This window comes from Lepidochelys olivacea (assembly GCF_965140295.1).
Source record: "Lepidochelys olivacea isolate rLepOli2 genome assembly, chromosome: 5".
Classification (NCBI taxonomy): domain Eukaryota; kingdom Metazoa; phylum Chordata; order Testudines; family Cheloniidae; genus Lepidochelys; species Lepidochelys olivacea.
The window spans coordinates 23,102,408-23,118,007 of record NC_140415.1 but is presented as its reverse complement, the minus strand read 5'-3'; the positions used below and the strand labels follow the sequence as shown (position 1 = coordinate 23,118,007).

Genomic DNA, 15,600 nt, shown 5'->3' with positions numbered 1-15,600 from the left:
TATAAGTATTTGGTTAAAAAAAAAACAAACAGCCCAAAATACCGCTAAGCAAATCAGTTACAAGGGCACAGAAATTGTATGTAGACAAGGTCATGCATAGACTGTCATGCCTATTTCCCTAGAATACTCCCTGGTCTTTGTTACACATTTGTTGAATGAAATGGACTAGTCCATTGTGTAATTACTGTGTAAACCCAAAATTATATGGAACTCTTTTGATTTTTTGTTTCATACAAATTCCCTCCTTGTTCATTGGAAGGTTCACTGATCTTCATGAACCTTCTGAATCAGTCTGGGACTGGGAACAGGAAACTTTTAATTTTTACAATTTAAACTTGAAGTTTTAGCACATTGAAATATATAATTGGATTAAATTTGAAAAACTGAATAATTTGCTTGGGTTTTAATCTGGAGAGCAAATGCCTACTATCAAATAGCAAAGCTTCATTATGTACTTGAATGGTACACTGTGAGAGACACAATGTGTATTTTGTTGTGTTCCTGGTAGGAAGGGACTGAAGAGGAGTCTCTCAAGTATCCATCTACAAGTTTGCCTGACTTACTTAGTACCTGTTCAGTCCAAGATACCGCCTCTTGCACTGATAACAAAGAGAATGAAGAGCCAGAGGACGAAGATGCCAAAGGAGTGAGCATGTCTCCTGAAGCTCAGGTTGCTGTAAGTGTGGCTTTGGTAATCTTTTTACTTTGTTTCTTGATTTTCTTCTGTAATCATTCTATGTGCTCCTACAGCCTAAAATGTAACCATTTGTCTCTGTAAAAATCTTAATTAAACTAGCACTTCCTTTATGTTAAAGCTGGTCTACAGAAAACTAAATGGTGTGCTGAACTTGAGATCATGATATCTTTGTATTACCGTCTTTCAGGATCGTGTAAAGTAGCACTGCAAACTTTTATGTGTGTTAGTTACAGAAGAGTCCGATTGTGTTTTTCTGTAGTTAAATTACATTCCGTTCACTTTTAAATGGAACTGAAGAGAGGTCAACTGAAGTGCCATGGCTGTGGTATGTTTGTTTCCTCTCTTTGTGTAACCAAACTCTTGAAGATCTGGATCCACAAAGGGGCTTTAGGCATTGTGACACTGAGTGTCACTAACTTTTAGGCGCCTAGAAAAATCACAGGAACAACATTGATCCACTAAGCCTGAGTTAGGCACGCCTAGGCTCCCTATACAATGGATGAGGAGAGAGAGGCACCTTAGAATGCAAGCCACAAAAGCCAGCACACACGGTGGGGAGCTACCTAAGCTAGTCAGTGGGAGATACTGACGAGACAGGGATGTGTCCTAAGCCCTGCCCCTCTTCCAGAGATAGGTGGCTAAATCCTTGCTGCTGGGTGGTGCCTGTCTCAGCTACTGATCCACAAATGGGGGGAAGATAAGCATTCCTCTGCTTAACTCATGTATGGGGCCTGATCCATGTTTAGAGGCCACCTAACACCACAAAACTGCCAGGGGGAGAACCTTTCTCATTAACCTTTAGCCTAGCAGTTAGGATACTCACCCAGCATGTGAGAGACCACTGGTTCAAGCACAGGTGCCGACTTTTCAAACTGCCGGGGGGTGCTTGACCCCCAGCTCTGCCCCAGGCCCCATCCCCATTCCATCCCTTCCCCCAAGGCCCGGTCCCGCCTCTTCCAGCCCTGCCTCTTCCCACCCGGTTCCGCCCCTTCACCCCGAGCATGCCACGTCCCCGCTCCTCCCCCCTCCCTCTCAGCCTCCCTGAACAACTGTTTGCGGCAGACTGGAGGCGCTCATCCGTGGGGCCCTGGTGGGCAGGAGGCGCTGGGAAGCGGTGCGGGGGAGCTGATGGGGGGGTTGCTGGTGGGTGCTCAGCACCCACCATTTTTTCCCTGTGGGTGCTCCAGGCCTGGAGCACCCATGGAGTCGGCCCCTATGGGTTCAAGTCCTCCCTTTGCCTGATGAGGAGAAGAGCTTTGAACAGGGACCTGCCTCTTCTCAGGTGAGTGGCCTAACCACTGGACTAAAGAGTGATTCTCACTTTCTCTCTAGCCCAGTTCATATTTAATTATTCAGTTATTTAATGAAAGTAGAACAACTTCAATGGGAAAGACTGAGGGAGACCCACCTCAGGATAGCTCATAGCTCCTCTTCTTGCTTCTCTGCTGTTTTGTGCTGAGGTGTTAGGTGGCTCCTCCTGAGTATGCCTACCACATCAGGCCCCACATGTGAGTTACGTGGAGGTGCACCTATCTTCTCCTGGTTCATAGATCTCTCTGAGGTGTAGGTGGGAGACTGGCATCCAGATCCTGAGAATCAGGCAGCTGTGCGCATGCCCAGAAACATGGGCACCTAGGGAACTTGTACTCCACACACTTTGGCACTGAGTTAGTTGAGGCATCTACAGGGTTAGGCAACAGCCAAGTGGGGGTGTTTGAGGATCGAAGTGGTGCCTAAAAACAGGACTTGAACACCCAAGTCTGTGGGTTAGGCACCTAAGTGGATCTGGGTTGAAGTTCTTAGCAGGGCAAACTCCGATTGAAGTCAGTAGGATTTTGTCTGACTAAGACTTTCAGAGTTTGGCCCATAATGAAAGTTCTAATTAGATAAATGCTCTAAAATGATAACCTCACTTGCATTCCATTCAAAGCTCCATTCATCAGAAACGTTAAATGGGTTATTATTTATTACTATTATTTATCTGTATTTTGGTAGCACCTAGGAGCCCTGGTCAAGGACCATGACCCCATTGTGCTGTGTGTACAAACACAGACCCTTCCCCAAAGATTTTACAGTCTCGGTATAAGAGAAGAGAAAGCAGTTGGAGATGGGCATAACCTTGTTTTCCGTAATATTTATAATAAACTCTCAGAGAGAAACATTTGAAAAAAATTAAATTAATCCGATGTGATGTCAGTCCTGGGATTTTGGATTTTATTGGATTTTATTTTATATTCTTACATAAAAGAACAAGAGTGTTAAGAATCACTTGCTGAGAAAAGTGACATCATCACAGACAGCTCTACTAGTGCTATTATTCACTTAATTCTGTGTGTGTGATCTCAGCAGGGTTCTGGTCACTTTGGTTTCTAGGGCAGAGATGGATTTAATCTTGTGCCTGAAAAGTTGGGATTCTTGAGTTTATTACTGTACTTACTGTCCCTCTATTCAGCAAACTGATACAGCAGTGACAAAAAATACCCCCATGGATTAATAAAAGGATGCCCAGGACTTCTTTGTAAGGCTTGTGTGCTAATTTGGGTGGGTGTCTAGGACAAAAGAATGATTAAAAATTCATTTTGCAATTCTTACAAGATCTTACACATTCAAACTACAGTAACGGCTTATAAAGTTGTGGTTCAAGTAAAGCACTGAACATTAAAATCAGTTGTTTCAAATCTTTATTATGTATGGGTTAAGGGACACAGTCTCCTAGAATTCTAGTCAATTTCCAAACATGAGTTAAAAGTAATTTCAGTCACTTCACCTGCTCCTGAGTACCCGGTGCCCAGGTTTGTTTTTTGCAATTACATTTTTCAGTGCTGTTGAAAGTTCCATTCCCCTTTCCTTGTTAGTGTGAGAGACTCACAAAAATACTAGCGGAAACTGGCTGTAGGGGAACAGTGATGCATAAAGATCTTGCAAATGAGCAAAGTAAACAAACAGGAAAAGTAGTGAAATATATATAAAAAAATATAAAATATTTTTTTCCTCTACTCTTCTTCAGTTCTAGTAGCCGTACATGTAAAACTGGTCCAAGGGAGGTATGATTGTTAAATTGATGGTGTCTTTTAGGGCCAAATCCTTTTAGGTTCCTCAGGCTAAGTAAGAAGAATCCTCTCTCCTCTTATCCAGGAAAGGGTGCAAAACATTTTTGCACCTAATCTGTGACTGCTACTCCAGCAGCAGGATTGCAGCAGCTGGCCCCTGTGTATGGACAGTGTAGTCGTAGACCCACAAATTGCATCCAGGGCCTGCACTCCCTCCTCAGTGCACTTTCTGCAGTGTACCAAGCAGTGCTGCGCAAACTCTAGGTGTAATGTTGCTGTGCTCTGCCTCTCTCTGCACAGTAAAACCACACTTGTTCTACAGCATGCATGACCTCCCATATCCTTTCAAAGATTTGCTAGGAGGATTTGCTTTTTAATTTACAAGGCATGGAGTCCAATCAGGACATCAGTATAATTTGATTCCCAAGCATATGGCACAGTATAGATGTAAGCAGTGTCAGGATGAGCTCCACCCTGACATCTGGTGGTGAGGTGTGGCAAGTTGTGGAAAAGAACTTCAGGGGCCGATCTCATTTGCATAGGCACACCCACCCCGCCTAGAATGAGGCCATAGCTGCCCAAATGGTCACTTTGGCTGCTGTGGGATCCCCAGTGTCTCTGTTATTGGGGCAGGAAGAATAAATTGTTATTACCCTGATTATGGGAACTGTGCTTGGAACTGTACTTGGCCTTTTGTTATGATGAAGGGACTCACCATCAACTAAGTAGCACTCGCTAGGCAAGGGTCATGGGTTCCAAAACTCTATGAATGGAGAGAGGGTGGGGACAAGTATTAATACTTGGTGGCATGGGCCCCTTGGTGAGGGCCTTACATGCTAATTGTACTTCCTCCTCTCTCCACTGTGGAATATCAGAGCTAATTCATTAGAAGTCTAGTTACAGGCTGCTGAGCTCACTATGGGCTAATAGTGCACCAGCACTGAGGCTCCCTTACTACAAGCTGAATTCACCAAAGAGCTGAACTGACTAAGAGCTGAAATCACTGAGCGTTGTGTTAAGTAGTGGGGGGAGCCTGAAGATATATTGTGGAGCAGTTTGCGGGACGGCTGGAGTGCCTTGTGGACAGGCTGGTGGAGCAGTTCGTGGGACGGCGGGAGCTGCATGTGGGCCGCAGAGCGGAGCTGAGCGAAGCAGTTTGTGGGGCGGCTGGCGGAGCGGAGCGAAGGCCTATGGAGCTGTGGGGCGGTCAGCTTCAGATCATGTAAGGTGCTTCTTACCTCCGCCCCCATCTCCACCCATGTTGGGAGGTAAAGCTCTGTAGATAAACTTTTGAACTCTGGGGCTGCCCTGACCAGAGACAGAGACTTTTGGGTCACTGGACTTTTGGGACTTTGGGTGATTTGGGGTTGCTGGACTCAAGAACCAAAGGGAAAGGGCATGCCCCAATTTGCTTGGGGTGGGTTTTTTGCTCATGGGTTGTGTTATGAATCCTGTTGGTGATGTTTCCCCAACATAATGCCACATTGTTTCTCTCTGTTATTAAAAGGCTTTTTGCTACACTCAGACTAGGTGCTTGCAAGAGGGGAAGTATTGCCTCTTGGAGGCGCCCAGCAGGGGTGGTATATATTTGTCCCAGGTCACTGGGTGGGGGCTCGAGCTGGTTGGCATTGTGTTATTGGAATGGATCCCCCAGATATTGAACCCGGCCCTTGTTGCTGCCAACTCTGACGGGCAGAAGGGTTACATAACTATATACGTCGTCGTAGAATTTCTACAGATACAGCAATGATTTTTTTCTACGTTTGGTCATAACCATGTGATTTAGTCCCTACTGTGGTATAGGCCCAGTAAAAGTAAAGTCTGATATCAGAAACTTATGAAAAACATGTAGCAAGTGTACACCTCCTTGTCTCAGGGTTTTAGGTATATTTTTCTGTACTTAAGTGCTGTAAAAGAGCCATGATTTACAGATGCTGAAATAAAAAATATGTGAATGGACTCTAACAACCTGCTTAATAATAATAAAGTTTCTGCAGCTTTACAGGGTTGGAAGTAGAATGACAGTGGCTGTGGAGAATGAGGGAGTTAAGTGCATTATTTTTATGAATATCAGATGTATCTCAGTTAACCTGTTTGATATTATCCTGCCTGACTGCAAAGAGTTAAATCAAAGAGGGAGGGAAACAAACAGGAAATAAAACAATGGCAAAAATAAGGGACAATCCAGAGCAGTGGTCGGCAACCTGGGGCCCGTTAGGGCAATCTGCTAGCTGGCTGCAAGACGGTTTGTTTACATTGACCATCCGCAGGCACAGCCACCCGCAGTGGCCACGGTTCGCCGTTTCTGGCCAGTGGGCGCTGCAGGAAGTGGTGCAGGCTGGCTGCCGCTTTCCACAGCTTCCCACTGGCTGGGAACAACAAACTGCGGCCACTGGGAGCTGCGGGCAGCCATGCCTGCGGGTGGTCAATGTGAACAAATTGTCTCGTGGCCTGCTAGTGGATTACCTTGACGGGCTGCAGGTTGCCCATTATTGATCCAGAGAATACCAAGAGTCCTTAAGGAAACAGTTGGGGGGCTGTTAATTGGAGAAGGCCTCTGCCTAGCTCCAGCCAGGCTGGCAAGGTTTAGTATTCTCAGGTCTGAGCCTAGGATCACAGGGGATATTAAAACTTGCAAAATGCTGGTGTCCTAAGGAAGAATGGGGGGTTGAATGGGTTGTCAGCACCTGCCTGGGGGAGACACTGACAGAGACACATGGAAGGAAGGAGGAAAGGAATGCAGCAGGACAGTCTGTTTCTGCCAGGCCAGAGACGGAGGGTAACTAGGCTGAATGGAACTTACTTAAACTTTCAAGGAAAGAGTAAGGTTTAGTTAAGGGGAAGTATATGTGTAGGTCTTTTGTTTTAACCCTTTGCTCTGCGTGATTGTGTACCTTTGAGTGAATGAATCATAGTATCATAGAATCATAGAATATCAGGGTTGGAAGGGACCTCAGGAGGTCATCTAGTCCAACCCCCTGCTCAAAGCAGGACCTATCGCCGACTAAATCATCCCAGCCAGGGCTTTGTCAAGCCTGACCTTAAAAACTTCTAAGGAAGGAGATTCCACCACCTCCCTCGGTAATGCATTCCAGTGTTTCACCACCCTCCTAGTGAAAAAGTTTTTCCTAATATCCAAGCTAAATCTCCCCCACTGCAACTTGAGACCGTTACTCCTTGTTCTGTCATCTGCTACCACTGAGAACAGTCTAGAGCCAGCCTCTTTGGAACCCCCTTTCAGGTAGTTGAAAGCATTCAACTCATTCTTCTCTTCCTCAAACAAAACAATTCCAGTTCTCTCAGCCACTCCTCATAAGTCATGTGTTCCAGTCCCCTAATCATTTTTGTTGCCCTCCGCTGGATGTTTTCCAATTTTTCCACATCCTTCTTGTAGTGTGGGGCCCAAAACTGGACACAGTACTCCAGATGAGGCCTCACCAATGTTCAATAGCGGTGAATGATCACGTCCCTCAATCTGCTGGCAATGCCCCTACTTATACATCCCAAAATGCCATTGGCCTTCTTGGCAGCAAGGGCACACTGTTGACTCATATCCAGCTTCTTGTCCACTGTAACCCCTACGTCCTTCTCTGCAGAACTGCTGCCGAGCCATTTGGTCCCTAGTCTGTAGCGGTGCATGGGATTCTTCCGTCCTAAGTGCAGGACTCTGCACTTCTCCTTGTTGAACCTCATCAGATTTCTTTTGGCCCAATCCTCCAATTTGTCTAGGTCCCTCTGTATCCTATCCCTACCCTCCAGCGTATCTACCACTCCTCCCAGTTTAGTGTCATCTGCAAACTTGCTGAGGGTGCAATCCACACCATCCTCCAGATCATTTATGAAGATATTGAACAAAACCGGCCCCAGGACCGACCCCTGGGGCACTCCACTTGATACCGGCTGCCAACTAAACATGGAGCCATTGATCACTACCCGTTGAGCCCGACAATCTAGCCAGCTTTCTATCCACCTTATAGTCCATTCATCCAGCCCATATTTCTTTAACTTGCTGGCAAGAATACTGTGGGAGACCGTGTCAAAAGCTTTGCTAAAGTCAAGGAACAACACGTCCACTGCTTTCTCCTCATCCACAGAGCCAGTTATCTCGTCATAGAAGGCAATTAGATTAGTCAGGCATGACTTGCTCTTGGTGAATCCATGCTGACTGTTCCTGATCACTTTCCTCTCCTCTAGATGCTTCAGAATTGATTCCTTGAGGACCTGCTCCATGATTTTTCCAGGGACTGAGGTGAGGCTGACTGGCCTGTAGTTCCCAGGATCCTCCTCCTTCCCTTTTTTAAAGATTGGCACTACATTAGTCTTTTTCCAGTCATCTGGGACCTCCCCCGATCGCCATGAGTTTTCAAAGATAATGGCCAATGGCTCTGCAATCACATCCGCCAACTCCTTTAGCACTCTCGGATGCAGCGCATCCGGCCCCATGGACTTGTGCTCGTCCAGCTTTTCTAAACAGTCCCGAACCACTTCTTTCTCCACAGAGGGTTGGTCACCTCCTCCCCATGCTGTGCTTCTCAGTGCAGTAGTCTGGGAGCGGACCTTGTTCGTGAAAACAGAGGCAAAAAAAGCATTGAGTACATTAGCTTTTTCCACATCCTCTGTCACGAGGTTGCCTCCCTCATTCAGTAAGGGGCCCACTCTTTCCTTGACTTTCTTCTTGTTGCTAACATACCTGAAGAAACCCTTCTTGTTACTCTTAACATCTCTTGCTAGCTGCAACTCCAGGTGTGATTTGGCCTTCCTGATTTCACTCCTGCAAGCCCGAGCAATATTTTTATACTCATCCCAGAATAATCCTTTGTTTTGAAGAAGCTGGTTTTGGATCACTTTAATCAGCTGCTGTCGCAGGCTGCAGAAGGAAAAGGGCTTACAGGTATCAAACACAGTTGGGTCTGTTGGGTTAACTCCATTGGTAAACAGAAGTGCTACTGCCCAGAGACCCGCCAAAAGAGAGATTGGACTGTGTGGTTTCATCCAGAGGAGTGTGAAGATAGAAAAACCTGCCCCAGAGGGGTGCACTCATCAAGAGGGATTAAAAGGAGTCTAAAGCGCAGCTCTCCTCATCAGCACGACAGTGGCTCTTTTGGTTTACCTTGTGCAGGGACTTTTTAAATATACCTACTTGTGTTCTTCACTTGTTAATAGTTTGTTGCTTCTTTTGTCTTGTATTTCTCACAAACAAACTTAGTGAGTATTATTTGCATATAAGGGAGGAGCGTCGGCCTAATAGTTACAGCAGAAACTAGATCTGTTTGTGTCAAATCACAGTAAAATCATTGTGACTCCTTTGACTTCCGTGAGGGGATGCTACTCCAGATTTGGAGATCATAAAATCGTGACCTGATTCCTGGGTTTGAATCCCAACTCTGTCACTGACTTGAGTCAATTCTCATCTCTCTGATCCTGAGTTTCCCAACCAGTAAAAAGGGGATGATAACACTTGCCTACTTGCAGGGACTCGAGGTGGGATACTACCAATGTGACATAGTCAATTTTTAAAAAATAGTTAAAAGAAGCATTTTTAGGGGTGACACCTTTCTCTCTCCTGTTGCTGTATGTGAAAGACCTACACAGGAAAAGGGGAAACGGACCATGAACAGAGGGGCACCAGTGAAACTAACCATGCGTAAAGCACATAGTAACTAATAAACTGTTTCCTGTGGTCTCTTTCAGCTCTAGTTACCTTTGGAGTTATTGTAACAAACATAGGTACTAACTGTTCAGAACAACATGATTTTAAGTTAACAAGTTTGAGTTTAGATTTGAAAGATGCTACAAAATAATAGGACAAGGTTTTTTGTAAGCACTCAGCATTGTCCTGTCTCTGCTCCCATTGGCTTCAGTGAGAGAAGTTAGTTCAGTGCTGACCGCTTCTGAAAATCACACCCTTAATTATAACCCTGATGTATAACTATCAGTGTGTAGCAGATGAGGTGCAGCTACACTGAATGAGACATATTAAAGGACAGATCTATATCACTTTCAGGGCAACTATTGCAGTTTCATAGGACATTCCTGAGAATTGAAAAACCTGATGCAGCTTGCCTGTGCACAATGAGGTTTATAATGAAGGTATGTTTGAATTCAAAAGGGTGTTGCCAAGTGACAAAATGTAGCTGTTGGAACTGAACTGAATATGGTTGCCACATATTTCTTTTTTTTAATTCCGCTCTCTTCAGGTGCTGGATTGTCAGGATTTTCCCTAAGATCTGAAGGAACTTGCTCTCTTAGCTTTGCTCCCAATCTTTCTGGCCAAGCAGTAGTCTGTCTGGAAGGAGCTCTGTAGTACACAAACGAAGAGCTCAGTAGCACTTGGAGACTGCAGTTTAAAAATATCACCCTTGTGGCTTATTTAAAATCCAAGCGTTATATTGCACTAAAGCAAAACTTTTATAAATACAGTTTAGTTGGAACTCTTTTAATATGCAGTCTGGCTATGCAAAGGCCTATTTAACATGAAACATCTCTTCAAGTTCTAACATTAATAAAACTCTTGCCACCAGGCAGAAAAAGGATTATATTAAAATCCTGAAAGTGCATTTGTTTCCCCGAATGTCTAGCCAAAACATTCCTTAACTTCACACATGCAATTCTGAGGTGAAGCCATGTTGTTGTGTTAAATTGTCTCAAATCACTCTTGGGATTTTAATATAAAAAAGTATGCGTCTGGTGCTTGTGGTACCGTTTATATTAATTTTACCTATTTGTACGTGAGGAGCAGGTAAAATATTATTTCCGTTTGGGGGTGGGGTGTATGTTCATTTTTGTTCTGGAAAGTCTACTGTATTGCTTAAACTTTAACCTTCTGCTGGGACACTGTATTGGTGGAAGCGAAAAAGTCTCAGGAAATATCACTAAGAGGAAAATAACTTGGTCAAGAATTTCAGATTTTGGTGGTGATTTTGGCTCCCTCAGTGTTTAGGTGCCCAACTTGAGACTCTTAACGGGGCTTGATTTTTTCAGAAGGTGGTTGCTTAGAACTTTCTGAAAATCTGGCCCCTTAAGGCATCTGAACCTGAGCACCCACAATCATAGTCACTGTTGAAATTCTTGGCCTTTGTTTTCATGTTTGGCGCTGTTACCTTGTTAAATACAAAATTATAAAGTTAATCAGATTAATAATAATAATAATAATTAATTGTTATTGTTACCTAGTCTTTTAGAGCACTTTTCATCAGTAAATCTCAAAGCCATCCCCATTTTACAGATGGGAAATCTGAGGCACGGATCAGGGAAGTGACTTGACCAAGGTCACATAACAGGCCAGTGGCAGAGCCCTGGGAAAATAGTGTTGACTTGTGCATGCATGTGGGGGGCTAAATCCAGGCCTCTGGTGCTGCAATCTCCATTGTCAGGGGAACCAGTGGGTAACAAGATTCTATCTGGGAGCTAGGCCAAGCCAGAAGATGGTTGTGGGGGATCCACATAAAGGCCTGCAAAGATCACTTCAGTTGTTCTGGTTGTGTGAGCCTCTGCTGCTTGACTCAACAGCTGCGGCAGTGTGGGAAGCTTCCTGCCAAAGTCTCCTGGCTGTACAAACTGCCCAGGATGCAGCCTCATTACTGGACCAGGGAAATGCTCCCAGATGTCTGACTGTTCTGTTCTTAAAAAGAAAAGGAGTACTTGTGGCACCTTAGAGACTAACAAATTTATTTGACCATAAGCTTTTGTGAGCTGTTAGTCTCTAAGGAGCCACAAGTACTCCTTTTCTTTTTGTGAATACAGACTAACACGGCTGCTACACTGAAATCTGTTCTGTCCTTGTTTCATAAGTTTGGGTAAGGTGTGCTTTGGCCTTAAATGCTTGCTGTAACTCAAGATTGCGAATATACTGGACACAGAGATTGAACAATCCTGCTGTAACAGAAACAGGATGTCATCGGTTAAAGCGATGTGTGAATTGTGTTTCTTTATTCATGCCAAAACCCACCTTATGTTTTTGGCAAGGTATGCATCTGAAAGAGAATAAATAAACCTGTTTTGTGAATGTGCAGAGATGAGTTCATCCCAGTTCTTTATTTGAGCCTTAGGAATGTTCAGTTATTTCCCATTGTGAGTCTCTGTGTCTTACTGGAGAATCCGTATGTAATTACCTCTAGCTGTGCGAGTGCAGTAAGGAAGTGGATAACAATGCCATAAGTTTAAAAAAACACACTGGGGTCAGAAGTTCTTTTGGAAACACTGAAACAGATATTTCAGAGAAAGCATTAGCAGTGCAAGGAAACAGGAAGCATAACTCAACGATTAATTGGGGCGGGGGGGGAGGGAGGACTTTAATTACTCAGAGGACTCCAGGGTTCAGTCCCATTAGGGCACTGCAATTCCAGAAATCAACTCTGCAATACAACTGTAAATGGAATTGCTATATCCAAAAAACCTTTTTGTAAATAATATACTTTACGCTGAAGGGGATTTTGTTAGGAGAAATAGGGAAAAGAGAGATTTGGGGTCAGACTATGGTCAGCCCCTTCAGAGGTATATTGGGGAAGGGGTACAAGGAGCCTTCCCTCATCACAGGAGCCTTCCCTCATCGCAGCCCTGTGCCAGACACAGCTGCAACTCCTGCACTCTTCTGGTATTGAGGTGTCTCCCTCCTCAGGCACTAGTCACCCCAGAGAGCCCTGGCCCTGCTCCTTCTTAGCATCATCTAGAGAGTTGCCGGCTGTGACTGCTACACTTCTTTTGAAGCACTCCGCCGCTGTGTGCCAAGTTACTCCAGGAGGCAGTGTGCTTTCCTGAGGTGCAGTACCTCCTAATGCGCCAGATCAACCCCCAAGTCCTGCTTACTTACGGCTGTGACTAACAATAGATCTCATAGTGAATATAGCAAAGTGGGGAAATGTACATTTTTAGGATAAACAGAGTGAAAAGTCTGGACAAGAGATGGCTGCAAAAAAGTCTAGCGGCCAAATCGAGTTTGCCTTATTCATGTGAGTATACCTGGTGCATCCAAGTAATCCCAGCTGCTGTATCGCATTACAAGAAGCTAAAAGGACTCTTTCCTGCTATGATTCTTCCATGTAAGCAATTACTTTGGTTGCCACAGGAATGTTGTATAATCACAAAGGGGAGGTGGCATCTGCCATCATGAATGGGAGCAGGTGGTGGCTAAGTGACAGGTTGTCTGATAAAATGTGGTCCACACTATGGATGAGTTTGAGAAACCCTTGGAAGACATTAAGGTGCCCTTCATGCTCTCTAGGGTTGTAATTCTTATTCTTCCATGTGAAATGTTTTAAAGTCAGCACAGTAATGGAAACATACTTTATCTGCAATGCAGGGTCTCCAGGCCCCTTTTCCTTTGTGAATGAGAGATCTTTCCACAAAACAGCAGATATAGTAGCCAGCTATTTCTCTCTTGGCCACTTGGATAGCTGCCCAGGTTTGGTGGAAATGAACTGCCTTTAGCAACCTAAAAATAACCTCCCCATGACATTAGAATGAAACGGATACTATCATGGCCCTGGAGTCTAGCGGACATTAACATAAAGATAATAAAGGCACCAGGACTTTGAGAGTTAGCATAAATGTTGTTTCATCACATCTGCAGATTGTTTATCCCCAAATTCTTGTAACTGTATACAATCCAACCCTAGCTGGGATCAGTTAAATTATATTTTAGACATGCTGTGCTTGAAAAAATACAATCCACATAATATGTACATAAGGCTTTAGATCCTTTATTCAGGTATGAAAGACGCTAGATACCCAAGTATTGCATATCATGCTATGAACTCAGTATGACAGAAACAATGTTTTAAAAACTAATTCCAAAGTGCTATACTAAAAATATCATGGAAATGTACCCTCCAATTGTTGACTTTGATAATGTAAGCGAGATCTGATGTTCTCAGCAGAGCTATTTATGCATTGTGACTATGCATAAAGACTGCTTCCTGTGTTCTTCCACCCTCCATATGTGAACAAAAAGTCCCCCTGAAAATAAAATAAAGCAGCTATATTCTCTATTGTCATATATGGAATCACAATCTATCCTAAACAGGGGACATTAATTAGAGAAAACAATTACAAACTATAGACACAAATAAACAGGCTTCCACACACCTTAAGTTCCAAGTTTGTCTCCTTTGTTTACCTTTGAAGAGCCTTCTTGGAATTCTATGCTGCACACAGAGACATCTAGTGGCTGAATAACATACTGTAAAGAAACATGTCATTACCCTTTCTAACGTAGTCTTCAAATCCTGAATATTGAAACCAAAATAGAACATGAGTGTTGTTATGGATTTTTCAGAAATGTTTATTATGAATTTAATTCAAATCAGTCCAAAAGCTGTTTAAGGTGAAAAAGCATATTATATAGCAGATGAAAACAAAGCTAATCTGAAGAGTGATGATAGATTGGTTTAGCTGGGTGGATCTCATTATCTCTAGGCCACGAGGGAGCCTGTCAATGGCTGCCTCCCCTAGAAGATTTCTGCCACAGCAGAGACTAATGGTACAAGCAATTGCCTGTGTTTCTTTCTATTTAAAAGGACATTGCCAAAGTTCTGACTTTTAAAAATCACTGTTATTCACTTTAACTTTTAATAGCCAGTTGAAAGAATGGAAATGAAATCTGCTTTTCTTACCTAATGCCCTAACCCTGCAGGCTACCAATGGGTGGGTCTGTGGTGGCAGCACAGAGTGACATTGGCTTCAGAGGTCCACCTGCATTGAATAACTTGTAGGATCTGGGCTTATGGTCTTTCCCTTCTGTCCCATGGACCCGGTAGATTGTTGTTGTAGGTTTGAATGAAAGTGCTAGAGTGCTGACACTGATTTCTAAAGAAATTATTCAAGTATTTGTTAGGGGAGAAAATATATTGAGGACTACATTTTCCTATGTGGGTAACTAAACTGCACCCCAAATCCTCTTCACCTGGTGTGCTGTGCAGTCACCCACAGGTACCTAGATATACTGTAACTGATCTTGTGCTCATGAATGCTGGGATACATTTCAAATGAAGGGTTTGCACACTCCTAGCTACGTGCAACCTGAACATTTTTCCACTGAAGAAATAACAGGGATTTAGTAAACTGACATAAAAATCAGGATCAATCAGAGTTTGCACATGTCACATTGGACAGTAGTGTCCCTTTTAAAAAGTAAAGCCTCACACCTCTGTTGTATTACTATGTATAGGCATTCTGTTGAATTCAGACATTCAGTAGAGTGATAGACCCAGCACTCTTAAGGAGACCACTTTGAGTTGTTTATGTAGCATTTCCATCTATTCAGAAAACTACAGGGTGGTTCCAGCTGTTGAACATTTATCTTACTTCCTGATTTCCTTGCCAGGCATGAAAGCAGAGGTTTCTAGCATGTTCATTTAGTGAATGGTGGGTTCAAAGGAGGTACACGTTGCACACTATGGGACCAGCAAGGGTAATTTCCAGAGCTGCCCCTTAGGAAAGCCTGCTAGTGTTTGCTTCACCAGAGGAAGCAAACTTTAACGTGCAGCTTGTCTTCTCTGGAAACCCCATAGGTAGAGACTGCCTTGGTAAATGTGCTGAATCAAAGGATCCCCTGGATGTGTGGGTGGCGCCAGGCATCTTCATCCCCTCTCTACTTTGGGTTATAACATTAAAACCCCAACTCAGTCCTTACTTTTTGGGGAGGGAGCAGCTTGTCCGTGCTGCCAGTCGCTCTAGTAACTAAACACTTACTTGGTTAATTAGATCTCCAGAGAGAGACCCCTAGTAGACTTCATGGTGTTTCCTGGTCAGCTCCTGGCCCTGGTTCTGCTTGGATTTTTATTTACTGGAAATTTTTCTATCATTCAGATCATGGAGGGAATGCTTTGTCAAAAAGGAGGGTCTTGTAGCATGCCC

At 43.9% G+C, this 15,600-nt stretch overlaps 1 protein-coding gene across 1 annotated transcript in view; it reads left to right on the top strand.

Annotated features, from left to right (window-relative positions):
• The window catches only part of PDZD2 (PDZ domain containing 2), a 327,010-nt gene that overhangs the window by 246,370 nt on the left and 65,040 nt on the right, over window positions 1-15,600 (top strand). The window contains exon 7 of the mRNA XM_084629338.1: window positions 509-676. Coding sequence (XP_084485464.1) covers window positions 509-676 — 168 coding nt within the window. The remainder of the gene's footprint in view (window positions 1-508; window positions 677-15,600) is intronic.